The sequence below is a fragment of the Mycotypha africana genome (genome assembly GCF_025528875.1).
Source record: "Mycotypha africana strain NRRL 2978 chromosome Unknown BDF20scaffold_10, whole genome shotgun sequence".
NCBI lineage: Eukaryota > Fungi > Mucoromycota > Mucoromycetes > Mucorales > Mycotyphaceae > Mycotypha > Mycotypha africana.
Window position 1 is genome coordinate 1,147,987 of NW_026515734.1, and position 26,778 is coordinate 1,174,764.

Genomic DNA, 26,778 nt, shown 5'->3' on the forward strand with positions numbered 1-26,778 from the left:
ACCACATGGATTTACACACTCACCAATCTTAAAACTGTATGTATTAAACAAACAAGTTATATTGAACAGGGCATTTCAAGTTAGTTTTTTTTTTGCATTGCGTCGAAGAAAGGCTAGGTTTGCAACTGCAGATACGTTTAGCTGGGACGATGTTATATATTGAGTCAAATTTTATTGAAGGGAAATTAACAAATAGCATTAAAAAACAGTAAATACAAATAGATAAGTTGTAGCTTTTCGAAAGTGGCATGCAATTAAGTGGGTGATACGCGAGCTCTGGGAATGTTTGCAGACTGCTGTTCTAGCTCCCATCTTTTTCGTAGATCATCTACACTACTGCTGCTATAGCGAAAGTTCATTTTTGCTCTAGATGATCTAGTAGGTGTCTGAGATAATCGATCAAAGACAGTTGGAGTAATTGATCTGTCGATAGTAGAGTTACTCGTCACTACAGCGGGCAAAGGACGACGTGACATTGGATGGGCTTGATAAAGGTGGTTTGCAGATGAATGGCTATGCAACAGTGATTGTTTGAAAGGAGTAAAATTAGTATACATATTCAAAGCTGGAATATGTGCGGCAATTGAATGAGATATAGGCTTTTCAGTATGTTGTACAGAAGAATTCATCGTATTACGATCAATTGTTCTATGTGTCCATGAAGATAAAGAAGACATATCTGATTGTATCGATGATCTTCGGAAATGGTTACTACGGATAGAGGACGTAGAAGATTCATGATCGCTAGCATAATGCCGGAATTCAGTTGTTTCGATAGTCTTTGGTTTCAGTAATTCTTCTCCTATATCAAGCCTTTCATCATATTGTTGCTGCCATGATATTTTTTTCTGCACCATGTTGAAAAATCGATCTGGTGAAGGGGTTGATTCTCGCGACAAAGTCATATGTTTGTTTAGATGCTCGTTTAAATAAGCAGGTATCGGTGCTTTTGTTGTCGTCGCAAAGTTACCACTTGAGCAAGGTAAAAAAGTGGTTTTATCTGACGGCGGTGAAATAACTGGAGAGTTCGGTAAACTGATATGTTGTATCATGTTGTTATCGTTAGTAATACAATCTGCGTTTAAGTTATCGAAAGCCATGCTATTCTTTCTACTGCTGCTGGCTATTGATATGATGTCATTGCTATCTTGTATCATCATCGCGATCGCGCTATCTTCATTGACGGACAAAAGGCTGTCTGTAGTACTCGAATAAGCTGTCTTTTTCATTGTGATCAGAGCACGACGTAAATCCGTCAAAGTCTTCTCTAAGTTTTGTACTACTGCTTGCCGGCCATGTTCATTCATTCTAAGTTCCATAATATCGTCAATTAACGTTTCCATTATACGTTTACATTCATCATTTTCCAAAGATTTGATTAATTTTGAAGCAGTATCGTAAGCAACTTCAGGAGCAGCGTTGAGTGGAACACTGAATTGATCTTCGTAAGCATCAATATCTGTCCATTCATCATTTTGGGTTTCATCGTTATTGATTATATCGTCTACAAATGTAACATGCTTTGTTAGTTTCTGTTGATTCTTTGATTTATGCTCATGTGAATCAACAGCCGCTTCGGTTTGAAGTGTTTGTATGCGAGCAGAAAGATAGGATATTTCTGCAGAGAGGAGTTCAATTTTGTCATCCATCAATTCCACAGCTATCATATCCATGGGTTGTCCTGTAGTTTCTTCATGTTCTTTCTCTACGTTGTAAACTTGATTTCTCTCGTCCTCAAGCTCATTTCTTTCGTCAACGAGTTGTTCGCGTCTAATCAGCAATTGCTCCATTTCAACGATTGCTTGTTTACCTTGTATATACTGGTATAGTGCCTTATCAAGCAATTCCTTTTTACGTAAGACACGGATATTGAGTGGGATGCGATTCTTCTTTCTGATAGTTCGTTTGGGAAATCCATGCCCTCCACCACGTGCGATTACAGCAAATGTTCCGCCCATAATAGGGGCAATCTTATTCAGCAATCGATCATCCAGTAAACCACCTTCACGCACTGCTTTTTTCATAATAGATATCAATTGCTTTAATTGATTAGCACCAAGAATGACCTCTTCATTACGCTTCTTAAGTACTAGTTTTTGTTGCTCATGTTCTCGTTCAAGTCGACGTCGAGCTTGATTCGATTTGGCATGCTGCCGCTGCAACTGTTGGATTTTGCGTTCTTGTTGAGATAGTTGTTCGCGAACGCGTTCAGCTTCTGTTTTCATTCGATGAGCTAGCCTCTTCTTCTCTACCTTGAGTGTTTCAATATTTCCTTTCAGTGTTCGTAGGAGAGACTCATTTTGATTACGGGTAGATTGCATAGCTGACGTTACATTGTTGTATTTACGACGAAGTTCATACATTTCTGTTTGTAGGTTTTTTATTTTGATTTCGTATGATTGACGTAAATCAGCTTGTTGCTTATCAGATGCCCTTAATTGCTGTAAGTTGCTTGTGCCATCAGGTCTTGTGAATGAACCAGACCTTGCTCTGGTCATGGCAACCTCCTTCTCCTTTTGCGTTTCTGCTAACTGAGCTTGGAGTTGAATAATCTTTTCGTCAAACTTTTTGCGCATGAAGGAATATTCTGTTTCTGATTTTTCCAAATGAGAAACAAGCTCCTCTTTGACCTTGATATCTGACTGAATTTGATGGAGCATACGAGACAACTGATTGCTATATTTGCATCGTTCATCTGCAGCCATTGAAGTGTTTTCTTTATTATAAGCAATTGCAGCTAAATCGAGTACGCCATGGCCGTTAGATACATCATCTTCATCACCAGTCCATGAAGGAGTATTCTATGAAAATGTTTGGTGATTTAAAAAAAAGTTAGCATGATAGGACACAATAAACGTAGTTTGAGAACAAGTATTTGCATATATTGAGAAGCAGCAGAAACAGTCAGAGTTTCTGCAAATGAGAAGGCTAAATAGATTAACAGACTTACTAAAGTTTCAATTTTGTCTTTTTGAACTTCCTCCACAGGAGAAGGCGACAAAGAGAACCTGCCTTCATCTGATGGTATTCTTTGCATTTGTTTGCATGTTGCTTCCTCTGCTTCGAAACTCTATTTTATTCCAGGGTCAATCATAAAAACCTACAACTAAATAGTTTTGGCAAATTACCTTTAATTCTTGCTCCCAAGAAGCAGCGGTATCGTCTAATGGCTAAATTGTAATGGAATGTCATTATGATATGTTCAAAAAGCAAAAAGACAGAACAGCATCCACTGACATACCTTCACTAATTCAAGAACCTCCAGGCTTCTCCGTATATCTGCACGAACCTTTGCTATGCTCTCCTTGACCTCCTCGTGATGTACCCCTCCATCTTGAAGATCATTGACGAAACCCTCGTCCTCGTAATAGTCTTGTACTTCAGCTGCTGCAACTTTTTGCTGATTTGATTTTGGATGCTTGTGTGCAGCTATCTTCTTTTTGTGCTTCCTGCTAGACGTACGTGAACTTGTACTTGAGCTTTTATTGATTATCACCTGTCTTTTTATGTTTTTCTTTGTTGTAATTCTGACTGCATGATAATTATTGCTTGAGGAATTGCCTACGCTTGAATTCCGCACAATGGCTATCCGTCGACGTCCGCTGTTATTGTGTTTGGGTTGTGGCTGTTGACCTATATTAGAGAACTTCTGCAGTACGGTATTCGCGATTAATGCTTGCTGTTGCTGTTCTTGTTGTCTTTTCAATGTTTTCTGTAATGTTTGATATTCAGTTTCCATGGTTTTTAACTTATTATTTGAATCATTTAACTCATTAGTAAGCTTTTGTATTTTGCTGAGATAATTCTCAATAACAGGACTAATTTCGATTTTCTTTGTAGCACCAATGCTTTGAAAAAGCTTGTCATCGTCTGAAATATCGTCTTGCATGAATTCACCAAGCTCACGCTCTATTAATAGAGTGTCTCGTTCGCTGGTGACCCTAACAATTTGGTCAGACATGTCTTTTAGCCGTTCTCGTAATTGTTTTACTTCTTCACGCAGGGCTTGACCGTCCTCTTTATCGAACAGTAAACTAGCAGTGCCTGCATGCCGTCGATCAACAGTTTGTAAAGATGCAATTTCCATCCGTAGTCGAGAAACAAGTGCTTTTAACTGGTTTACTTCCAGCGATGAACCAGCAAAGTCTTGATTAATTGTCACTCGATTCTTAATATTTTTTGCTCGATTTGCATATTTTAAAGTGCTTAGTGTTTCCATGAAGTTGGTGTGCGCTGGAGAAACACATGCCAACATTAGAGTTTGGCTGTTGCCGCCCAGTGAGTCTTGCAGCAGCCTTGTTAGCTTACTATCACGGTAAGGGATGTGTGTTGCCCTCCTAGTCTCATCGCCCAATGCTGAAATAACGTTTCCGAGGGCTAAAAGCCCTGAGTTAATTGCTATTCCTTCTTTGGCTCTTTCGCCTTGAGCATTAGTTCGACTCAGCTATTGACCATAAATTGACATTGGAAGGTTAGTCAAATGTATATACGATTCTTTTCAGTCATCAGAGCATACCCTTTCTGACCCAGCAAGATCAACAAAATGAAATTTACTCGACAAAGATTTGATTGTTTTATTCCCTGCTTCATCTCGGTCAGGTGTTTGCTGTTTTAATATGACGGAAAAAATGGCATGAGATCTGGAGGAAACAGAGTTCATATCCGTAGAACCTGTCGTACGGCTTAGCGAACCTTGGGCAAGAAGGCTGGGTATTGACAATTATAGCAAGAGAGATGTCGACGAAGCGTGTTACATAATGAACTTTACAATTGTTCTGGTCAAGGAAGAGTACATATATTTTACCTTAGCACTTCTTCGGCGTTTTGACATGCTTCTTCCTTAACACCACTCCAATAGATATTTCCTGCAATGTCTTCTCTGATACATACATCACTTGTTGCGGCTGGTGCGTGATTCGTTAGTGATCTGCGTTTCCACTGCATTGGGCTGTTTAACAAGTCCACAAATTCTTCATTGTAAAGTTCAAGGAAAGATACATATACTTCGTATTTGTATTCGTCTTCCTTTGCTTCACGAGATTTCAATGTTTGAAATAATTCGATAATACAACGAGGGACAATGCCTATACGCAAAGAATAAGTTATCACACTTTCAGAGTTCAATCTTTGTTACAAAGAGACAATAAAGTTAAGATTTAGATTTTTATAGTAACCTTCATTTTCAGCACTGATGCTGTTGTCTAGCCCTGTGCCCATACTGAATGTCTTACCGGAGCCAGTTTGACTGTAGGTTATTCAATAAAATTAATAATCTCTGTGAGTAATTAGAAGTGATTCTTAAACAAGCAAAAGTACTTGGAGCTTGCAATTTTGTACCCATAAGCAAAAATGGTGGCATTATAGCTGTTGTTTGGTTTTGTAAAAATGATTTTTTGTTAATAAGTGTAATATGCGTATCAAATTGAAAGAAAACTTAGTAGGATATCTTACCCGTCCAGGAACTTGTGCAATAAAGGAGCCGCTGCCGTTGAGTATACTTGTGGTTGATTTGCTTTTGTATCAAAGACATAATCGTAAGTGAAAGATTTGTCTGTGCCTAGTAGTACTTGTGGCTCGTTCGGAATCACTGTAAGACATTCCGTGCACTTATTTGATACTTCTTTCTCAGTCAAAGGTCGAACTCGCAACCCAACTCTAGAAGATAAAACATGAATGAAAATAAGTCAAGGTCATTTGATTATATCTGTTTCGAGCTTCTCTGAAATACCTCACTGATGCTGCATCCATTTGAATTTGTCTATTCGAAATTAGGATAAGGTATGTATTTACAATAAAACTTTTGGTGAAAAGATTAAAAATAATTCAGAGAAGAAATATATACAAAAAAAAAAAAAAAAAAAGAAATAAAATGAAAGAAAAGGAAGGAGAAAGAAGGTTTATGTGTGCCCTTTCTTTCTGTTTATTTACAATTGCTATGACTTTCCGTTGGATTTTTTTCCTACTAGTTACACATATACTACGATAATGCTTACTTTAAAAGATGTTGTATAATTTCAATCGTTTGCAATTGACAATGACCATAACGGCTTGAGATTTACTTACACACAATTATTGTATATTCCTCGACGTTAGGTAAAAATATCTATGTTGGATAACTCATAATTTTTATTATCAGGTGCTCAGAGCCCAGGCTTCCTTATTTGTAAAAAAGCTGCATACATAATTTGTTTGTTTACATTAAATGGGCACACTTAATTAAACAAAGGTCCGAGTCATTATCATAGGGTTCAGAACCTTCAATTAAGGAAAGGTTTGACTGAAAGGAAATAACAGTAATGCGCATATCCGTATTTGCAGTTATGGATCCGTAAAATCACTGTAATATCAAGGCTTTTGCTGTTAGTAATTCAATGAAGAAACAGTTTAGAGAAAACTGTTGATATGGCTTTGTTGACTCCCGCCCACTTCTAAGGGAGGTGAACATAAATAGTCTTTGCATTTTGAATTACTCATTTCACTTTTTACGCTTTCGCAGGTAGAAAAGCTATTGACAGAGACCTATTCTGCTTATATACTTCTACTACCGATCTTGGATATTTTACCAACAAACTTACACCTTATTCAGACCAGCTGAAGACATTAGTTCCTCATGATTCACATTGAATAAAGAGCAACCTTTCATTTTTACAGAAAATCGACTAACATGACGAAAAAAAGATCAAATGATTCAAATATTTTTCATTCAAGTTAAATAAATGCTAGCGCTTCTACAAAGAATTATTCATCATCATCATCATCACTTTCTTCGAGCATTTTCCTTTTAACTTTTTTGCCGATTTGCGCTTTAAAATCTTCTAGTTTTCTCTTCTGCGCACCTTTTAATGCATCCTGATTCTGTTTGTCCATCACTTCTTTTCTGACAAATATGAATGTTTTTGGCATGGAAGCCAAAATCTCCGCGTTGGCGCCTTTACTAACGCCTTCTTTGAATCCTAAAGTTCGTCGATGCTCATAGCCCGGGAAATCATCCGGAGAAAACGGCAGAGTTGCTTTGGCTGCTAAGATTCCTTTTGCTTTTACTAGCTCTTTGATTGCCCACAAATTGTAGGGCTTACAGGTTTTCAGTGTTACATGAATTTCACCATCTGGTATCAGTTCATCACCGCCTGCAGTATCTTTATCATTGGCTACGTTCAAAACTTCCTGTACTTCTCCTGCTTTGCTGAGGAGCGGTTCAACGGAATCGAAGAAGGCCTTCAATAGCTTTTGATTAGCCAACACATTACGATCCTGATCTTTGATGCCAGCGCCTTCAATTCGAGCAGAGACAAATAACTGTTAGTATAGTTTCCGTGGATACCTTTCTCTTTCCTTTCACGTATAACACAAACCTGCATGAGGAAAATTGAATACAATCTTCGTATATTTGTTCCTTTTAATATGTTTTGGCAAATTCGTACAGTCTACGCCGAAATAGACTGTACCATCATACTCTTGAATAAGCTTTATATTATCTTTAGCCTCGTCTCCATATTTCTCGTATAAAGTCTCTTCCGAATCGTAGCAGGTGGCTACCAAATTACCAGCGCCTTCTTTTAAATAGTTTTCGCAAAGAGATCTTGCAAAAGAAAAGTTTCCCTCACCAATCAACAGAATACGGTCTTTGGAGCTATATTGCAGATGAGGACGATGAACAGTTGGGTTCATTCGTTTAATCTGATTCTGCTTTGCTTTATCAAGGTTTTCCTCATATTTCTGCGCTTTGATTTGCTGTATCTTTCTTTTTTCACTTTTCTTCAGTAATCTGTTCAGCGCATTCGTCAATTTCTTCCTTTTCAATTTGCCCATTCTCGTTTAGTTGTCTATTTGGCAGGTGAATTTTGACAGTTATTCATAAGCCATACTCACTAAAGCCCGCCGTTTTAATATTCTCGCTGTAATTTTTTTTTTTTTTTTTTTTTTTTTTGGGTTGTTGATTCCACCTCGTCTCTATGAATGGTTGGTTATTTTTTCACAAAAAGTAACAGGCCTTTGCAGGGTCTAAATGATATCGGTGCTCGAGTATGCTAATTTTTTTAAGAGCCCAGCATTAAACGTAACATATTTGAGAAGAAACCATTCATAATTACAATTCAGAGGAGACCTTCATCACCGTTCTGTCAAATATTGCACTTGTGAGAAGAAACAACAATGTATAAACCCATTGTACCAGGAATTTTGTTCTTTTGTTCCCCTCAAAAGTTCAAATGACAATTCAGAGATACCTCTTTATTTAAAACAGTTTGAGAAAAGTGTATGTTATTAATGTTTGTTTTCGTCATCGGCAAGGATAATCTCTTGTTCAACCTTGGAATATATATCAATACCAGCTTCTAAAGAATCGATCAAAATGTTCAAGCGAACATTGTCAAAATTTGGTTCCTAAAATGCCGATTTGTAAATAATCATATTTCTAGTTTGAAGAAAACGAGTCTCTTGCTCTATAATACCTGTCTGATCTGGTCCAAATCTGACCCAAAAGCCTGCGTCACGTTCGTCATGTATAAGTTTCTAAAACTATTCGTTGTACTCTGTTGATTTGTATCCTTATCTTCATCCATTTCGTCATTATTCTCTTCTTCCTGTACGTCTTCTACTTCAGCGTTTGTATTTGCCTCGTCCGAGTCACTTTCAGATTCTTCACCATTTTCGTTTGAACTTTCTGCGGTATCAGACTCATTCTCACTGTTGATCTGCTTGATGATCTCTTCTAACTCTCCGTCATCCATTTTCTCGTCGAGATTATCAAACAGTCCTTCACTCTCTTGTTCTAATTGTGCTAAGGCTGCGTTAACTTTTTCTGACATGGCTAATCTTTGCAAACAATTTTTGCAATTTACCCTGATCGGAAGTCTGATCGATCTGATTAAAACAGAAACAAGTGATGGTTGAGAATACGGCAATAGATTCATGGTTTTATGAGCTTCTACCTGTTCATTTGAGGTTTTCAATGCTTTTGGAGGCTTTCTCTGTAATTTATTATTGCTAGCATGTCTTTTTTTACCGATAGCGGTCTTAACAGGCATTATAATAATTTAGAAATATAAGCACAATAACTATTTATAGTGGTTTCATGCAGGCTATCTATAAAACAAGATTTTCATCAGCCCAAAGCTTGAATGTCCGATCGTAACCAGAAGAAGCTATGAATTTATTGTCTAAACATTTAACACAATATTAGATTAATATTGAGTTTTATGCATATGTTGAGTATACAATTATGCAATATACCTTTTGAAATATCCACACCCATCACTTTTCCATCATGTCCATTCAAACTCTTGATTAGCTTAAAATCGTCTCCTGACCATATTTTAACGCATCCGTCATAACCTGAGGTAGTTAAGTAAAGACCGGCAATATTATGTGGATCTGATGGGCTGTTGTCTTTCACTCCTGGAACACCTTTACTATATTTCACATCTGATACCAATGATTGATGGGCAGAGATAGTATATAAACTACGCAATGTACGGATGTCCCAAATTCTTACTGTATTATCGGCACTAGCAGATGCTAAATGGTATCCGTTGGGTGACCAATCCAGTCCTAAAATATCCTTCATGTGTCCTTCCAAAGTCATCGATGACCGTCCTGTACGCATATCCCAAACTCTTCCAATCGCATCCAAGCCACTATGTACAATTGATTGTAACTATAGATCAGAAACACGGTTTGAAATAAATGATTTATGCTATATATCTACCCTGTTGCTACTAAGCTACCATCGCATTGAAAACCAATGGCATAAACTTCCTTTGAATGGCCTTCTTGGAGTAATAGTTCTTGGGTAGTTTCTAAATCCCATAAACGCCATGTACCATCAAAGCTTGCACTACCGAGGTATTTTCCAGAGGGGTGGAATCCTATTCTAGCGACACGTGTTACATGTCCTTTTAGTGTGGACATGGGTGATTCACTCTGTAAATTCCATAATTGGATCTCTCCTTCTGCTCCACTTGTTGCTATATTTAAAGCGCTTTTTTCTTGAGTGATTGTCGCTTCCGGATGAAATACAACACCTCCAACCTTATCGTTATGCCCTTTCAGTGTCAATATTGACTCACAGTCTGGTATTGACCACACTTTACATAAACCGGACCATGATCCTGTTACAAGTAATGAAGAATCAGGACTAAATGCACATTGAGCAATAGGTCGATTGTCAGCAATTTGCGAGGACCAATTAGTATATGCCTTTAGCTTGGTATGTAATTCTTTTCGACTGGCTTTGAGTAATGCAAGAGGGATTTCCGACTCGATCTTTTGCCGTTCGTTTCGTCGTCTAGCTCTATATGCATTTTTCCATATTGCTAAGTAATTTCAAAGTGCAAACTTTGGTGTTCCTTCACTTCATACCTTGGTAAAGAATACTTTGTGATCCATTGACGTGCTTGTAATAATTCTGCTGAACCGGGGGTAAAGAATTCTTCTTGTTCCTGAATAAGCGAAAAAACAAATTCTTTAGTTGCATAGCACATCAGTCTCAATGACCTTTCGAACATATAACAACCTCTGTTGCTTTCTCTTCGTCCTCATCTTCGCTTTCTGATTCTTCTTCACTTTCAGCTTGACGACCTTGGATTTTGGATAATAAAAACCTTAAACGGTCGCGACGATCCCCAGGCTAAGGTGATTAAATACTTGTTAAGTGAATCTTCTTCTATTTGAATCTGTAACTTGAAGGTCATTAAAGACTTTATACTTTACGCCTTCACCAAATAGACATTGTGGTTCCCCGATCTCCTGTAAGCGTCGCCTCACACGCTTATCATCCGTTGGTACGGCTAATTGGTATGCTCTTTTCCGTCTCTCGAATTCTTCAAGTAGCTCTTTGTCCGCTTCTCCTAAACTGACAGAGTATCCAGGTTGTCTATTTTCGGCCACTGATCGAAAAGACCAACGTTGTTGTGGTTAATGTATGTTATGTTTCGTTGTGCATTCAGAGTAATACCTAAAGCATCCAAATCGATTCCACCAATATTCGATGATTCTTCGATACGTGCCCTTTTTGCTGGCTCAAGACCTTCTAAAGAGCCGAAATGTACACGGGGTTTGGCTTTTAACTTGGATATTTGAGAAGGTTCGTTGTCCATTGCGAATAATACAAATTTATGCTGAAGGAGGAGTTAATTGATGTGCACAATACCGCAATTTATAGAGGCACATTTCGTGACTGTTAGGGCTTCACTTGAAAAGGAAAAAAAAAAAAAAAGAAAAAAAAAAACAAATTTTTGACACCTGATCTAGCAATTGAGATCACTCTTCTGTTTAGAATTATGTCAACATACGAAAAGAAAGCCTCATCTCGTAAGGGCAATAATTCGAAGAAAGGCCAAGCCCATCAAAATAATACAGCATGGAAAGCCAATAAAAATTCGAAGAAGACTCGTCAGATTAATGCTTTACCTGTCTATGGGTTATGTCAACGTTGCACCGATGTGATTCTATGGCGTAAAAAGTACAAGAAGTATAAGCCTTTGACTACAGTGAAAAGATGGTAATATAGCTTTTATATTTTGGTTAATTTGGAGCTTCGAGATGCAGCTCATTTACTAAGAGTGTGAATCTATTTCTCACTTTCTCATCTCTAGCACTAATTGCCAGGAGAAGGCTATCAAAGAAGCCTACCACGTGTTATGTGATAATTGTGCACGAGAGAAAGGTGTTTGTGCGAAATGTTTGGAGTCAAAAGAGATTATCACCACGTAATGTATTGATAAGTTATGTCATATATTGGCTTTGTTGGAATTAACCATTTTTTTATACGTATAGTAAGGACGAGATCAAGACTAGTGCAGATGAACTGAGGGAAGAACAGGAATTGGAACGTATGCTAAACAGAATGACGCTCCGTCAACGTCGAAGTTATTTGAGAAAATTAGAAAGAGGAGATGATGTTACGGATATTGTTGGTACGAATGAAGATAGTGATTTTGATTTTGAATTTAGTGATGAGGATGAGGAAGAAGTCGAGAGTGACAGTGAAGACGAGGGCAAGGAGAACAGTGTTGATGGTGATCATGAAACTGAGGAAGATAGCAGCGATAAAGGAAAGGCTGAGAAGTTGTAATTGATGCATCTTGTAGATACCCCTTGCTACACTATTTATTTCTTCACATTTATGCTTCATTATGCCTAGGAACTTAGCATTTTTTTAATTATACTTGTCAGAATATCAAATTGTATCCTTCTGTTATATTATATAGATTTTTTGCTTTTCTTCTTTTTATAAAATGCACGTATGTCGCTGGTATACAGGCTTGCTTCATCTAAATAAGAAGTTTGAAAGGATATCCTCCGTTCTTGATTTTGAAGAAAGAAAATAAGGCGCTGAAAACAAAAATAAAGCATGCCATCCATATGTAAACACCGAATCTTTGACGGGTTTGATTTTCAAATTTAGGGACAGTTTTGATCAATGCGAAAATACAAAAGGCGAGGATACCATCTACATTTTTGACGATTAATAATATAAGATAAGCAAGCTTATATCTGTAAATTGGGCAATAAATTGATTCACTTACAGATACCAGTTACAATTTGAGATTCAATACCAAGTTGGTTAGAGAAGCTAGAAATCAATCAAAATGTTACTTGAGTCCCTTTTTCAATATTTCACATATGCTGCAGAAATTTACCCAGCTGCTACATAACTAATATCTCCATTTCTACCAGGCATAATATATGGTGGCGAACGAATACGATTCCACATATAACCTGACGTCATTGTCAATACAATTGCAATAGAAATAACAGCCCATGTGTTTCTATGATAGAATATGAAGCCAAAGTGACGATAAATCAATTTAAGGATTGCTGCTGCACCGATACAGAGAAAAGTCTTGACGGCGAGTTTCATATAATCCATAGGACGGCTAACGCTAACTTTGATACCAGTTTCATTTGTAAGGAACTCAGCTAACTTTTCAGCAGAGAACCCACTAGAGGTAGTTTAACAAAGCCATCAATCATATATATTCAACCTTATTGTTGGTTAAAACATAAATAAAGCCTTACTGCTGGTTTAAATCGTATCGAATGAAGTCTTTATGTTCGCCTGCCTTTTGAGGAGGAAAATAAAGGACATTGGGTGCTGACATTATTTGTAGCTGTCGTATAAGTTAATGTGGGTTTAGCATCGAAAAACAAAAGGTTGAGACTATGGGTCAGTGATCTTTACCCGTTGAAAAACTTGTTGACCATCCATAAAATCCAAACGGCCCATAAATAGTTCATTCTTCTGTTTATTTTTCTGTAAACTCTTGGCAACCAGCTCAAATTCAGGGTCAAACTCACTTTTCGTAATAAAACAAAAGGATTGATTGATAAGACAACGCGTTTTTGTGAAGAAGTTGGGTATCTTCCTAAGCAAGGTACAATATCTTACCGGCAAGGAACACATTTGAATTGAGAGCCGAGAGCTGTCAACACAACAACAAGGCCATAATCACGCTTTCCTTCGGTGAATCTGTCGTAAGTGTTTGAATTCAAACTAATAAGACCGTTACCCTTTTCTGAAAGTGAGATAATGTCATTTTTTTTGGGACTCGCTTGTGCTGATGTTATGGTAGCAAACAGAATGAATTGAACTACGACGAGGAGAATTGCATTAAGACTCCTCATGTTGCTGTGGAATCTTTAATTGTAAATAGGAACTGACAAGATTGAGAAGTAGAGCTTTCTCTAACCTCGAGCATTAAAATTAGCTTGTTATCTTTTTGTTTGCGGCCCTTGATTGGCTAATATTTATTAGTTGAAAAAGGTCACTCTTCTCCATCGGAATTTCAGGCACCCACTAACATCGACTGTGTAAAACAAGCGAAGGCAATTGAATTTGAATACCTTAATAGCTAAAGTGGTTGGAGAGCAGACAGGTAAATTGTAACATCCTTGAATAGAAGACTTAACAATTTTTCCCTTTTTTGAATCGCTATATATGAGCAATTGTAGGCGTCCAAACAGAGTGTTTATGCATGGAAAAGAAACAGCAGTAATGATTTGTTTTTTTTTGGATCTTTTTTGCCTTTCATAAGTTACACTGATTGTACGCACAGCACCAAATTTCTGGACTTTAAAATAATTGCACAAAGGGAAGTATAAGGTTCTTCAGTTACTAAAATGACAGAGCTTCCAAAATTATCAAGAACATCTGTTGTACATCAAACAAAAATAAGATCATTTTTGAAAAATTGAAATTATGCAGACAGGTTAAGCGAAATGGAAACTACAGCATAGCAAAAGCTTGGCAGGTATAATTTATTATTCGAAATGGCAAGGGAGTTCTTGAAGTTTGGTTGTCAAATTAGCAGCAGTAGGGGAACTCATTAAGGGTAGCCGTTTACGAGGCAATTCAACAACAATTTTCTTGCGTTGCGCATTATCGCAACAGGCTTTATCACAGAACCATGCTGCTTGAGATGAGACGAAGTCATCCGTTAGATTTTCCATGTCGGGGCTGCATTTTTGATGGTAAGCTTTGGGACACCCTTCACATCGAACTAGAACATTTCCCCTCCAAGAATCCTTACATTGACATACAGAGCAATATAGTTGCAAAACTGGACGCTCTCGATCGTTAAGCTTTTCTCTGAGGAATTCTGTCAAATCAAGACGTGGCAGTTTACAAGCAAAACCGTAACCCTTGTAATCACATCCGTGCTTACTATTAGACGCAAAGGAGAACGTTAGTCATGTCTTCCCAAGCAATGCCATATATATTTATTGGGAATACTTTTTACTTTACTTGCAAAGCGTACGTTTTCCCCATGGGCCTGGACGCCAATTGACACCCTCTGTTGTACCACAATAGCGGCACCAGTCTATATTTGCTTCAGTTAGCTTTTGATATATGGTTGGGTATAGTGTAGGGCGAGGTGGAACTTTAGCGGATTCTTCAAGTTTTTGAGTGTTGCTGAAGGAATTCTGATTCGTTAAGGTATATGGCTGATTTACGTCTAGGTCGTCTTCCTGTACGTCTGCCGTTGATATATGTTCTTCTTCGTCCAATTTTATTGAGAAGGCATCTTGATTATGTTGAAAGTTAATTGCAGTGTCTGAAATTTCATTACCAAATCGGCTTTGTTCCACAGTTAGACTAGACATTGTAACTTGGGGTTAAAACATTTTTTGTCCATTTCCCGATTTACTGTTCCTGCAGACTTAATTTGTTAAATGAGTACCTGTTTCCTGCAGATTTACTTGGTTTCGCTTCGTTACTGTCAACAGTAGGGTAGTATTCAGAACTATCTAAGTTAAATTCATGTTCCAAAGATGAACTGGGAGTAACGAACGGAGAGGATGTAGTAGCAGAGAATACGTGTGGTCTTTCAGTGAGTGTAGTAAAATCAACAGAGTTTGCTTTTGTACGAGATCTTTTGTTAATGTATTGCTGTTGAACCGCAGAATCAGAACGTCGTCGCTTGTTTTGTGTAAACTTATTTGTACCTCTTGTGGATGAGAGGTTTGACTGTGTTGGTAAATCATGGGCACCATGTAGATAATTAATTGTTTCAAAAGCTGTTTGCTTATATGCTAATTTTCTGTTCATTTTATCGTTGGAATTAAGGCAAGCAATATCTTTTCCAGTGTCATCGTTCTGATCAAGTATGAGTAAAGATTCTGAAATTAACTCTAAACCAAGAATATCAATGCTGTGATTTGAGCCTTCACCATATAATACATCACTTGGAGTTTCTTGAGTATTATCAGAATATATAGATGATGTCATGACTTCAGAGCCATCGTCACTTTGAGCAGATAAAGAAGCAGAAGAAGACCAGTCGCATTGAGAGCTTGCTCTGCGAACATTGTCACTGATAATCATATAGGCTGGGGAGAAGAATACATCCTTCACCAATTCTTTCTGGTGAGTCTGCTCATACGATACAGATGAAATTGATAAGTCATTCTCAAATGTACAATCTCCGTGCAACTGTGGTATCTGATCAGCGCTGTTAATGGACCCTGACTATAAGAATAAGACCAAGTATTACAATTGGGTATAAGTCGAAATATTCAGAGACAAGTAGAAGCAACTTTAATATATGTCAAACTTACGGTTGCAGACTGCTTATCCGTTAAAGTACATTCAGTCTGATCTGAAGATACCTTTAGATTTGGAAAAGGAAGGAAATGTTGTTGCGATGGAACGATAATAGGCGCAGGTTCAGGCAGCATTGAGGCGAACGAGCTCTTTGGTAATTGCGACGTGGAAAAAGATGTATACGGAATTCTACGATATGCCGGACGATAGATAGGCTGGTGATCAGAAGAATGTGATGCTTGATATGTGACACTTTGCTGTTGTTGAGGATATAAGTTGCTCGGATATGATTGAGAAGCTTCACTAGCCATATTTTGCTGAGCTGTATAAGGCTTAATGTTTGGTGCAATACGTGAATAGTTCATTTAATTGTATATTAACTTATTATTAAAGCTGGTTATGTACAGACGATAGCAGCGAGAGACTAAGATATAGGAAGAAGGGGAAAAGCTTATGTTATGGGATCTTCATGTTGAAATTTATACAAGAATAGTGAAAAAGCACATGGTACAACTCGATTGGTACCTAACCGCTTATCGTCGTTGATTTTTACATATAGGAAGGAAATTTAGGTTAGAGTGGAGAAGGAGCTAAATGTGTTACTTATGCTCGTGAACAAATAAGTAAGGCAGAACTTTAGCTTGTACAGAATGAAGCTTCTCTCTTCTCAATAATCGTCGACCCTTCATTTGACCTGAATGATTCTTCTCGTTTGCTTGGGATTTTATCGAATGAGGAACGTGCCACTTTTTGTCTGATGTTCGATAGTAATAACTTTGTGCAACAACCTTAATTCAAATTTGCCAATAAAGTTCTTCTCCGCCAAAAAGAGTTGAACTTTGTGTGCTGTATTCATCTTATCAGGATACAAGAACGGACCACAGAAGTATGCTTATTTCATCTGAGCTTACAGAAATTACGGTATGTACTAATGAATTGAAAGGAAGTTCTGAATTGAAGCATGATTGGTTGTCATATACGGAGAAACACTTACAATAACAATACTTACAGTCTGAGGGATCGTAGATGTATATGGAAATTTGAAGAATTATAATAACCCTGAATTAAGCTTCAAGTAAATGGGTATAGGTAGATCCTGGAAAAAAAACAGGGTTACAAACTAATGCTATTTTTAAAGGTCAAGTACTACGTCTTATGTCACAGAATGTCTGTTTCCGTAAGCGTGAAACATACTGCACGTTCTAGCAGGGTTTTGTCTCTTTTATCGATAAGGCTTTCTGTTAAATCTATTTCTTTTGAGATCATTCAGCAATTCTCAGTACGAAGATAGATTGTCTCTCACTGAGATACTGCACGAGTCCAAGGTGTATTAATCATGGCTTAAGTACCTTTTGCGATCTTCCCGGCAATAGTCTCCATTTAATAACGAATGCAACCCATTCAAGAAGACGTAACTACTTAGAATAATCCACATCCATCTGGAATTGATTCTCGACCAACTCCCTCCTCTTCATTTTTTCCACAGACTTTAGCGACAGGACAACAAGTGATCCAGTTGACAGTCAAGTTGTATAGACTCTTTATGTAAGCGTCTACGTACGTAAGACCTTTTTCAAATTAAAGTCTTCGAACGTGACGATAAGGCTCTCAACGGCATTTGCTCTTATTGCTTGAAATTGCTCAACGAAAAAGATGAGTCAGAGTAATACTTATGCACTTTTTGTAGTTGAGACTCGTCACAATTGACTTGGTTATAAGCTTACCGTAAGCGTTGCTTTTAGCTTCAGTTCATACATCATGTTAAGTTTGTAGTCAATACAAGAATTCCAAATTCAATAAAAAAGACCGTCGGCATTATGAGGGACAATCTAGAATGAAAAATCATACAACAACAGTTTATTAATATACAGTTAGTTTATTTGGCATCGAGTGGCCGAAAACAAATAATAAAAAGTAAAACACAGAAGCGGCTATCGATAAAATATTATACATGGCGGCCTAGGTTTCTTCAGTAAAGTCTGGTTTGGTTTTTTTTTTTCTTTTTTTTTTTTTTTTTTCTTAAACAGGGCTCATTGTACTGCGTTTGCGTTCTACTTTCTTTCTGCCTTTTGAATTCGGCCTATGCATCTGAACTTTGGATGCTTTACTTGCTTTTAGTTCTTTTGATATTGCTGATGAGTGGACTTTCTTGGATGCCACAGTGGGATAAACAAAATCCTCCTCCCAATAAGGTTGACTTACTCCAGCGCAGGATAAGGCAGGTACTACATTGAATACTTTCTTTATTTTAGGTAGCCAATACATAGACATTTCCACCGTTCGACTGGTCAGCTCATGTTCCAAAACTATATGTCCTGCAGTATCTCTTCCACTTTTATAGTCAGTGATCCATTGTTCAAAGAAACCGTCTACTGCTTTTGTGGAAAGTGCACCAGAACCCGGTGCTGACATAGCCCAATCTTTTGTATCTCTATCCCACAGAATTGTTCGCATACCCATTTGCCAAGCAATTGCTCTAGATTTATGCAATAAGTATAATCAGAAAGGTATCAGACATATTATACTTTACTAAAAATGAATATCCTTACCTGACACGGTCATCAATATCTCCTTGAGGTGGCCGAAAACACTTTGAAGTGACGCCAGTTGCTGCTTTAATTGCTTTCAGTGTCCAATACAATTCTGCAACAATTTGAGCATTTGACAATGTAGTTAAAGGTACATGAGACCAGCTATGTACACATAGTTGGTGTCCATCATTTAAAGCAAGTTTTGCGGCAGCAGGATAGGAAGCAACATTTGAGCCAACGAACTATTATAAAGCAAATCTATTATTTCAGTATCGAGACAAAAGAGGTTTCATTTCCGTCATTGTTCTTGGCTTGGCCTTACAAATAAAGTCGCATGAGCATTATGTTTGGCCAAGAAATTGTATAATGCAGGTTCTGCGTATGCATTTTCAGTTACGGCTTTCGCGTCAGGACGTACGTTGAGAGGACCGTCATCATAAGTAAGACCCCAATCACCATCATGTTGACAAGTGTATATATCGTTCGGGATGTACTCTGATTTGGGAGAAACACAATTTGTGGACGACCACCAACAATAAGGATCGGTTGGACCGTCAGAAATCGAGACCCAGGTTCCATTTGGATATTGCTGCCTAACAGGGGCACTAGGGACTTTACTCCAATCGATTTTATTGTATATAGCCTGAACCTCCACATTCAAAGGGTCTGGTTGGTTCCAGGTTACAGGGAAACCTCGTAAAGGTTCGTGCGATAAAAACCTACTAATAGTATATGGTCCTGGATTGTATGCTTTGGTTACGCCTTTAGGTTCTTCAAGTGATGGAAAAGTTGGCTGAAACTGTGCTGCTAAAGCACGTTCCGAACGAAATTGCTCGCCTATAACTTGGGTTGCAGCAAATACCAATATGGCTGAATAAATAAGTATCATAACGCTATGGTGTCAATAGTAGAAGAAGGACAGTAATATTGATGATATAGGTTTGCAGACACACGCACACACAAAGGAAGAGGCTTGAAGACGAAAAAAAAATGAAAAAAGCAAAGTAAAGGAGTCAACTCATTTAAATTGTTCTCAAGGAAAAAAAGGAAAGCAAAAATAACAAGAGCGACCCAAGACAAGTTAGTAAACGTATTGAAATGAAAGCTTTGAATGACCATTTTCATGCGATACACAGAGGATGAAAGACAAAATGAATGTTTTCCATATAAATTATCTGTCGCAAAAATCGTTTTTTTTAGAGGGAGAACATAGTAAAGCACTTAAGTTTATTTGATTTACATCAAAACTGTAAATTAATAATGCACCTGAAATTTGCTTTCTCCCTACAAAATGATAAAAATATCAATATACCAAAAGAAAAGAGTTGATATATCTGGAACCTTATCGTGCAATGTCAAAAATAAACTTGGTTATTGTATGTTTAGTAGAGTCAATGAAAGTGGGCAGTGTAGTTGGTGGCAGAAACTGTGATGCCGATATATGAAAAATCCTACGTTTTTACGCGTCGTGATTATTGTCAAACATCCTGCATTAAAGTATAAAGCCATGAAAGTAAGTGAACAACAATTATTGCTATCTATTGATTGAAGTTTATATGTTTATAGGCAATTATCTAGCAATGAAAGCAATGGACTAGAACGGCTCATATGTACATAATTGTTATCAGGGGAACGGAATAGCACTGTTAAACTGAGGAAAAGGCCTATCGAGCAGATTGCAACGCTTTATTCAATAGCAACTAAACGGAATTTGAAAACACCCAAATCACTCACAACAGATCATTTGAGGACTTATACTTATTGTGCATTATTATTATGACTATCTTATCAACTGCAACTGAATAGCGCAAGACAAGATAATCTGATCAAGCATTATTACTTTTTTTTTTTGAATTGAAACTCATTCAAAGAGATCATGTCCTTTTCGATAAAAACCTAAATTTTAAGTTTATTAAAAATAAAGTAAACATTTGGTCGACAATGATTCTAGATATCGTTACAATAGATTACTTATACGGTCTCAAACACGCAAAGGAACTACCTAGCAGTAGAACGTGCTGGTACTATTTTAATTGACTATGTTACTCATTATAACATGTCTAAAATGCTCTTCGTCCCGTTACGCCTCTAAAAGCATTCGAGAGGCCCCACTTTTTTCCGCCTGCCATTATGGATTGAAACTCAATTCTGAAAATCTCTCCTGAAAGCGCAAATAGCCAAAATTCTCTTCTTGGCACTGACAACTTTAAGCTCTTTCATAATGGCAGAGAAGCTTGAATTCACTTTGAGTGGATCGTCGAGTCATACGGCGAAATTATTCAGTAAGAAATATATGTCAAAAGGATTTTCATGAAGCATTGAATCGTACAGTGGGCACAGCAAATTGATCTGATCTACTTTATCGTTTCTCTTTCTGTTAAAAAGAATACATTTTATACAAGTAAGTTGGTGGCATTCATTCCAATACGACAAAGAGCTGATCACCTTTTGATTATTTTGCAGTATTCTACTACAGAGAAATGTTTATCCAGACGATGATTTCGAAATTGAACGATGCGAAGGAATGAATCATATGGCTATTAGTGATCCTGAAGTAAAACAGTATGTAGAAACCCTTATACAACAAATTGATCGTAAGTGATTTAACGCGTGTTTCCTAATTATCTTATTTGACGGTTTTTTCTCATTTGCTTCTTTTCCAAGAATGGGCTAAACGTCAAGAACTGGAAAGAGTAGCTATCGCGCTCACGTCGGTTGACACATTGGAAGTTATTGAAAGATGGACCTTTTTCGTTAAAACCAAAGGTGACGCAGTCATGACAGAAGACACATTATCTGAACAGTAATTATATTATTTTTCTTTGATAATAAGGAATGGGAAATTAACGTTAAGCCTCAACTTAATAGAGCTGGGAGAAGGCAACAAGATTTTCAATCGCAAATGAGAAGATTGATAGTACAAATCTTGAATATCAACAATATTTTGCCGATACTGGATCCTAATAATGGTAAGAGAAAAAGACGGGACTATTCCGACTGTAATCATTTTGACATCGTCTGTTTCTGTAGTCACGTTTGAGGTTTATGTATATACAGTCAAAGGTGCGGAAGAGCACCCGCGTTGGATGAGGACAGACGATGCTCCTATCATTCAGGGCGATACCGAACATGCTCGTCTTACTGATATTGATACCGCTGACTGCAATGTTAGATCGTTTGTTTCGTACAAGAAACCTGCCTTCTGAACTGCTCATAAATTCTATCTACAACAATATATTTCATAATCATGCAAAATGACGATTCCCTTTTCTGAAATGGCAATATGATAAGCATATATGGTCGGTGAATAGCTTGGAGGGTTACTTTTGGATTAGCTATAATGTCAGAGTCCAGGTACAAACCAAAGTACTCCAATATTCTAACAATTATTTTCATACCCTCCAATTTCTATCTTTCAAATCAATAAATATACATACTATAGCTTCCGCCATTTTCAGGATGCCAATGCGACCAGTTGACGATTATATTACTGCCGCTATATCTTTGAAAGCTTGTGTTTGTTAAGACGGATTAACTTTTGAATTATGTGACACGACAAAATAGTCGTGTCTTCCTTCTGGGTTCTAATGGCAGAAATTTGTTATTGCAATCCACGTAGCGACGCTTTTTCCTTCTTTTTCCTTTTTCTTCAGTGCGTACTTTACAACTTATGGCAGAAGATAAAGGCAGCGGAGAGCCAGTGCCTGATAAGGCTTCCTCAAATGCAGGACCGTCGCAGCAACAGAACCCTCAACAACAACAACAACAACAACAACAAGAGAAAAGTTTCATGGAAAAATATGGTGGAGCAATTGTTAGAATGATCTTCTTTTGGTTGTTAACGAAGATGGTCATTGGAGGTAGAATTTCTTTTTCAAGAGCTTAGTTATTTAAATGCTTACTTGTATACGGTTATAGGTTTCAACAGCAGCAATACTGTAAATCAAAATCCAGCAAACACGAATACCGAAACTTCAAAACCTGTATTTGTTCCTGGCGCTGCCACGTTACGTGATTATGCTCAAAACATCCCTGATGATGTTTTTTATTATCCTCCCCCTCAGCTACCAATAACAGATTTACCAGAAAATATGCTCCCTTTGTGGCCTGTAGGCACACCAATGGAAATGTCAATCTATTTGAGTGAGGATGAGTACTTCACAGATTATTCAATGAAAGCAGATTATAAAACAACTGGATTACAATATAATCAACCTTTCACGGCGAGAGAATATCATTTGGATATCTCTACAACACAGGTAATACTCTACGGTTTGGGTAGCATGAATAGCAAATCGCGATTTAATCTATTAATAATCGGGTTCCGGCTTCGTGACAGTCTATGCAGCACAATGGTACTCTATATGCTCACATCTTTTTGTCAAATTTTGGAGCGCCTATCAATCCGACAGCTGAAGGGTTCAATCGTGATCTGATCGCTTATTACAGACACGGTAATTTTTACTTGATGAAAATAATATGCATTATAATTTGTGTAACTAATGGCATTGTTAATAGTATTGACCAAGTTTTACCCTCAAAAGGCAGTCGTCAAACAAAAGAACCTGCTGAAAGGCAGCCATCATGCAGAAAAAGTTGAAGGAGAAAGCGATCAAAACCACAATGAGAAAGGAGAGCTCGAAGAGGAAATTGATAATCACGTAAGGCAACTTAAATCTCATACTACTTCCCGATTACAGCAGGCACTCATTTCATTCCCCTCATTCAGGATATAAACATTGATACTGTTAACGGGGGTATCAGAGGTTTAGGTGCAGGCCTTTTGGGTAATCTTACCCGTCGTGGCCCATTAGTTGCTCATTGGCAAGAGAATGTCACGCTAACCTTAATAACTGATAAAAAGAGCATGCTTCCTAAGAATGTACTACAACCTTCTGTAATGAAATGTAAAATATCCAAAGAGAGAAGAAGCAGACTTTCCATTTTCAGCCGACACTAACACATGTAAATTCTTTTAGATATTCAACTTGATCATAATCTTGCTCGTAGTGCTTCTGGTAAACACGGTTTTTACAAACCTATTATATTCCCTAACGAGTTTTGGTCATTGCAACAGAATGCATACCCAATCAATGATTCTGTATCCACATTACCGTTGAATATTCGTATCGAGCCTATCTCTATGTGGAAATTCAATATTTATTCTACTTTGGATGACTCAATGAAGCAGCAAGCCAACAGTCCTATGGGGGGTATGAGCTCAAGTGATCTAGATGAAGTCAAGCGTATGTTCTTGGAAACCAACCCACTTCTTCTCGGAACGACTATTGCTGTGAGTTTGCTCCATTCTCTCTTTGAAATGCTCGCTTTCAAAAATGACATTGCATTCTGGAAGAAGAAGCAAAACAGTGCCGGTATCTCGGTTCGTACATTGATTGTCAACATATTTTTCCAAATCGTCATTTTCCTTTATCTACTTGATAACAATCAAGAAACATCCTACATGGTTTTAATAAGTCAAGGCTTTGGGTTGCTGATTGAATTGTGGAAAGTATTCAAAGCGCTAAAGTATGAACTGGTATGGACTCCTGGTAACTTGTTACCGAAGTTAGGTCAGCAACAAGTCGATCAGACTGCAGAGGAGGATGAAACAGCCAAATATGATGCTATTGCATTTAAGTATTTGAAGTGGCTTTCTTATCCTTTACTGGGCGGCTATGCCATCTATTCCTTGCTTTACGATGAGCATAAGAGTTGGTACTCTTACGTGCTTAAGACTCTGGTGGAATTTGTATATATGTTTGGTTTCATCACTATGCTTCCGCAATTGTACATCAATTATAGACTCAAGAGTGTAAGTTTCGAGCTGCTTCCAATGTAGTCATTATAAAAAAGCATGTGAACTGAACAATTACTATTCTTTTTTGACAATACAGGTTGCCCATATGCCTTGGAAGACGTTAATGTACAAATCTCTCAATACGTTCATTGGTAAGCATTCTACATATTAATACCTCATCCTCAACTCATTAAATTCTGACGATGCTCTGCATAATCTTCTTTTTGCACTTCAGACGATCTGTTCGCCTTTGTTATCAAAATGCCCACTTTGCACAGACTTGCTTGCCTTCGCGACGACATTGTATTTTTTATCTATCTATATCAACGCCGCATTTACAAGGTCGATCATACTCGTGCAAATGAATTCGGTCAAGTTGGTGATCAAACAGCTGCGAAGGAGGATGATAAGGAATCCAAGAAAAACAAATAAGCATATATACTCGTGCAAAAGAATTGTTCGATAAAGTTTTTATTTCTCTGTATTCCAGTTTTCCATGCTTATTTCTCGTATATTATAATACAATATATAGAAAACTATTTAAATACGTTCAAGTGCTTCCATTATAGCGATACTATTACCACGGATAACCTATTCATACAAGGAAAATGCAATCATTAATAATAAACTCGCTAAACCAAAACCATAGATGCGTTTAGAGGATTGTCTCGCTTACCACCATGCCAATGTTGTGTTTTTCCGTGGGGCTGACTTCTTCAACAGTTTCGTCCAAAACAATGTTCATGAAAGGATCATAGCCACGAAGGACACCTGTCACTTTACGATTTCCGTTCAATTGAAGAGAGAGACGCTTGTCCATATACCTATAAGTTATGCATTGAACTTAGTATGTTATAATAATCTTCTCTTTTTTATGTAAGATGTTGAATTACTTCTTTAATTCTGGTGTTGTTGTCTTTGCCATTGTTTATACTGTGAGTACCCTAAAAGAAACCAAGAATTATCTAAGCAATAATAAACTTGCGAATATTGAATAGATTCTTCATCTAACCTTGTCGATTTTTAAGATCTATGCTGAACGGAAAACAGTAAAGAAAAGCAAGCGAAAAAAAAAGTAGGACATTTTTAAACGCGGAACCCGAAACTGATTCTTCTGTTGAAAAGCTTTCAATTTCCTAGTTTTGTTGTGGCCTTTTGCACAAATATCATACAAGGACCCATTTCGTAACATTTGTTCTGAGCAGAAACAATAGTAGTTGACCATAGCTAAATGTTTACATTTATTAGATATAGAATTAAGAAGGATAGCCAAAAGTCTCACCGCTACCATCCATAGAATTGTAAACATAATGTTTCCATCATAAAGGCTAACACGATAATTCAACGAATAGTAGAGGAATATAGTTGGTTGTCACAATCATTTATATGGAGCGTTATAAAATAGACTAGTAATATATGGCGAGAAATCGTAGGGCACTTTACTAATACACGGTTGTTAAAGTTGGGACGGGCTTCTTCTATACAATTATAACAGCTTTTAGATTCAAAATAGCACTTCTATTTGTAAGAATCCGTCCGTTTAGAGTACGATACGGATATTGATGCTTCATCTGTCTGACACGATAGAATGAAAGCAATTGAAGTATATAGGACAGGTCATGTGGTTTGTTTTCTTCATTTGACTAAGGTTTTAAGTGATAAAGACATTTCAACAAAATTTGTTCCTTTTAACGTTGAATCATGTCAGTATAAGTGTAACTGAATATTTAAAGTGACACATGCTCAGAAATACATTCCACAATGTCTCTGGAATGGGATGAAAGAACTCTCTTTGAAGAAAGAAACCATTCTTGTCGCATCTTTACTAATCAAATTTGTGTTAACTCTACTTGTAACCAAGTCCAAATCAAATTATTGACCGCAGAGTCACCGCAGCATCATTGTCAGATTACATTAGTCAAGCCTACAATATCCCAGATATATTTTAGATCAATATTTCGTATCAATATATCATTTCTAGTTGTTTTTCTTTTGTGATCCAGTTTAGTTGAGTTCTTGATAATGCCTGCATTTTAATAACGTATAAACAACTACCAAGCCATGTTAGATCGGAAGCAGTATTGAAGAATTGACAAGCATAAAATCAAAACGTAACAAAATTAAAAGTATATCTTACCACACCTAAACTATGCTATATGCATAGATCACACTATAGAAACTATTTATATAATCTCGATCTTCAGATAACCTTTATGCTGATAAATGTAACTTATCAGAAAGCCGCTTTACGAGGGCAATTTTTGCGTATCTTCATACAATATTCCCGCTGATGTCACTTATCAAGTAAGTATCAATTCCAAAGCGCCTTGTTGGCCTATCACGTTAGTTAACAGCTAGATTATCGTAACGTAGAAGACAAGTTATGACTACAATAGAACAAT

The 26,778-nt window shown here is 37.2% G+C and overlaps 11 protein-coding genes across 11 annotated transcripts; 3 read left to right on the plus strand and 8 right to left on the minus strand.

Annotated features, from left to right (window-relative positions):
• Positions 1-254: 254 nt before the first annotated feature.
• BDF20DRAFT_916175 (uncharacterized protein) lies at positions 255-5,748 on the minus strand (the record flags this gene model as incomplete). Its single annotated transcript, XM_053084419.1, has 10 exons — positions 255-2,801; positions 2,951-3,070; positions 3,129-3,170; positions 3,242-4,444; positions 4,517-4,706; positions 4,805-5,084; positions 5,175-5,245; positions 5,338-5,364; positions 5,452-5,655; positions 5,729-5,748. 10 exons carry the CDS (start codon positions 5,746-5,748, stop codon positions 255-257), a joined length of 4,704 nt encoding a protein of 1,567 aa, XP_052933041.1.
• A 962-nt stretch (positions 5,749-6,710) lies between these two features.
• Positions 6,711-7,927, minus strand: BDF20DRAFT_980148 (uncharacterized protein). The gene is made up of 2 exons (XM_053085115.1): positions 7,353-7,927; positions 6,711-7,271 (listed from the first exon to the last, which is right to left on the minus strand). Exons 1-2 carry the CDS (start codon positions 7,807-7,809, stop codon positions 6,739-6,741), a joined length of 990 nt encoding a protein of 329 aa, XP_052933042.1. The 5' UTR covers positions 7,810-7,927; the 3' UTR covers positions 6,711-6,738.
• Positions 7,928-8,262: 335 nt separating this feature from the next.
• On the minus strand, positions 8,263-9,026 carry BDF20DRAFT_916177 (uncharacterized protein; the record flags this gene model as incomplete). Its single annotated transcript, XM_053084420.1, has 2 exons — positions 8,263-8,382; positions 8,451-9,026. 2 exons carry the CDS (start codon positions 9,024-9,026, stop codon positions 8,263-8,265), a joined length of 696 nt encoding a protein of 231 aa, XP_052933043.1.
• Positions 9,027-9,258: 232 nt separating this feature from the next.
• On the minus strand, positions 9,259-11,210 carry BDF20DRAFT_121194 (WD40-repeat-containing domain protein). Its single transcript, XM_053074730.1, has 7 exons — positions 10,955-11,210; positions 10,711-10,886; positions 10,514-10,627; positions 10,360-10,439; positions 9,707-10,291; positions 9,494-9,635; positions 9,259-9,423 (listed from the first exon to the last, which is right to left on the minus strand). The coding sequence occupies exons 1-7, from the start codon at positions 11,094-11,096 to the stop codon at positions 9,418-9,420; spliced, it is 1,245 nt and encodes a 414-aa protein (XP_052933044.1). The 5' UTR covers positions 11,097-11,210; the 3' UTR covers positions 9,259-9,417.
• Positions 11,211-11,279: 69 nt separating this feature from the next.
• BDF20DRAFT_826037 (uncharacterized protein) lies at positions 11,280-12,073 on the plus strand (the record flags this gene model as incomplete). The annotated part of the gene is made up of 3 exons (XM_053078030.1): positions 11,280-11,500; positions 11,595-11,708; positions 11,776-12,073. 3 exons carry the CDS (start codon positions 11,280-11,282, stop codon positions 12,071-12,073), a joined length of 633 nt encoding a protein of 210 aa, XP_052933045.1.
• A 99-nt stretch (positions 12,074-12,172) lies between these two features.
• On the minus strand, positions 12,173-13,999 carry BDF20DRAFT_121338 (uncharacterized protein). The gene is made up of 6 exons (XM_053074731.1): positions 13,391-13,999; positions 13,184-13,298; positions 13,021-13,112; positions 12,642-12,944; positions 12,528-12,574; positions 12,173-12,451 (listed from the first exon to the last, which is right to left on the minus strand). Exons 1-6 carry the CDS (start codon positions 13,624-13,626, stop codon positions 12,273-12,275), a joined length of 972 nt encoding a protein of 323 aa, XP_052933046.1. The 5' UTR covers positions 13,627-13,999; the 3' UTR covers positions 12,173-12,272.
• Positions 14,000-14,629: 630 nt separating this feature from the next.
• On the minus strand, positions 14,630-16,632 carry BDF20DRAFT_121400 (uncharacterized protein). Its single transcript, XM_053074732.1, has 4 exons — positions 16,060-16,632; positions 15,183-15,970; positions 14,742-15,097; positions 14,630-14,665 (listed from the first exon to the last, which is right to left on the minus strand). The coding sequence occupies exons 1-3, from the start codon at positions 16,408-16,410 to the stop codon at positions 14,743-14,745; spliced, it is 1,494 nt and encodes a 497-aa protein (XP_052933047.1). The 5' UTR covers positions 16,411-16,632; the 3' UTR covers positions 14,630-14,665; position 14,742.
• A 1,432-nt stretch (positions 16,633-18,064) lies between these two features.
• On the minus strand, positions 18,065-19,577 carry BDF20DRAFT_980158 (uncharacterized protein; the record flags this gene model as incomplete). Its single annotated transcript, XM_053085116.1, has 3 exons — positions 18,899-19,577; positions 18,595-18,818; positions 18,065-18,521 (listed from the first exon to the last, which is right to left on the minus strand). The coding sequence occupies exons 1-3, from the start codon at positions 19,463-19,465 to the stop codon at positions 18,065-18,067; spliced, it is 1,248 nt and encodes a 415-aa protein (XP_052933048.1). The 5' UTR covers positions 19,466-19,577.
• A 1,220-nt stretch (positions 19,578-20,797) lies between these two features.
• Positions 20,798-21,782, plus strand: BDF20DRAFT_838732 (DNA-binding protein; the record flags this gene model as incomplete). Its single annotated transcript, XM_053079199.1, has 6 exons — positions 20,798-20,858; positions 20,962-20,977; positions 21,040-21,170; positions 21,241-21,379; positions 21,445-21,545; positions 21,607-21,782. 6 exons carry the CDS (start codon positions 20,798-20,800, stop codon positions 21,780-21,782), a joined length of 624 nt encoding a protein of 207 aa, XP_052933049.1.
• A 355-nt stretch (positions 21,783-22,137) lies between these two features.
• Positions 22,138-24,917, plus strand: BDF20DRAFT_121543 (cleft lip and palate transmembrane protein 1-domain-containing protein). The gene is made up of 8 exons (XM_053074733.1): positions 22,138-22,436; positions 22,495-22,835; positions 22,916-23,030; positions 23,095-23,237; positions 23,306-23,483; positions 23,556-24,391; positions 24,474-24,528; positions 24,612-24,917. The coding sequence occupies exons 1-8, from the start codon at positions 22,247-22,249 to the stop codon at positions 24,806-24,808; spliced, it is 2,055 nt and encodes a 684-aa protein (XP_052933050.1). The 5' UTR covers positions 22,138-22,246; the 3' UTR covers positions 24,809-24,917.
• On the minus strand, positions 24,917-25,301 carry BDF20DRAFT_825842 (uncharacterized protein; the record flags this gene model as incomplete). Its single annotated transcript, XM_053078007.1, has 3 exons — positions 24,917-24,967; positions 25,053-25,200; positions 25,270-25,301. 3 exons carry the CDS (start codon positions 25,299-25,301, stop codon positions 24,917-24,919), a joined length of 231 nt encoding a protein of 76 aa, XP_052933051.1.
• Between the last annotated feature and the right edge of the window lie 1,477 nt (positions 25,302-26,778).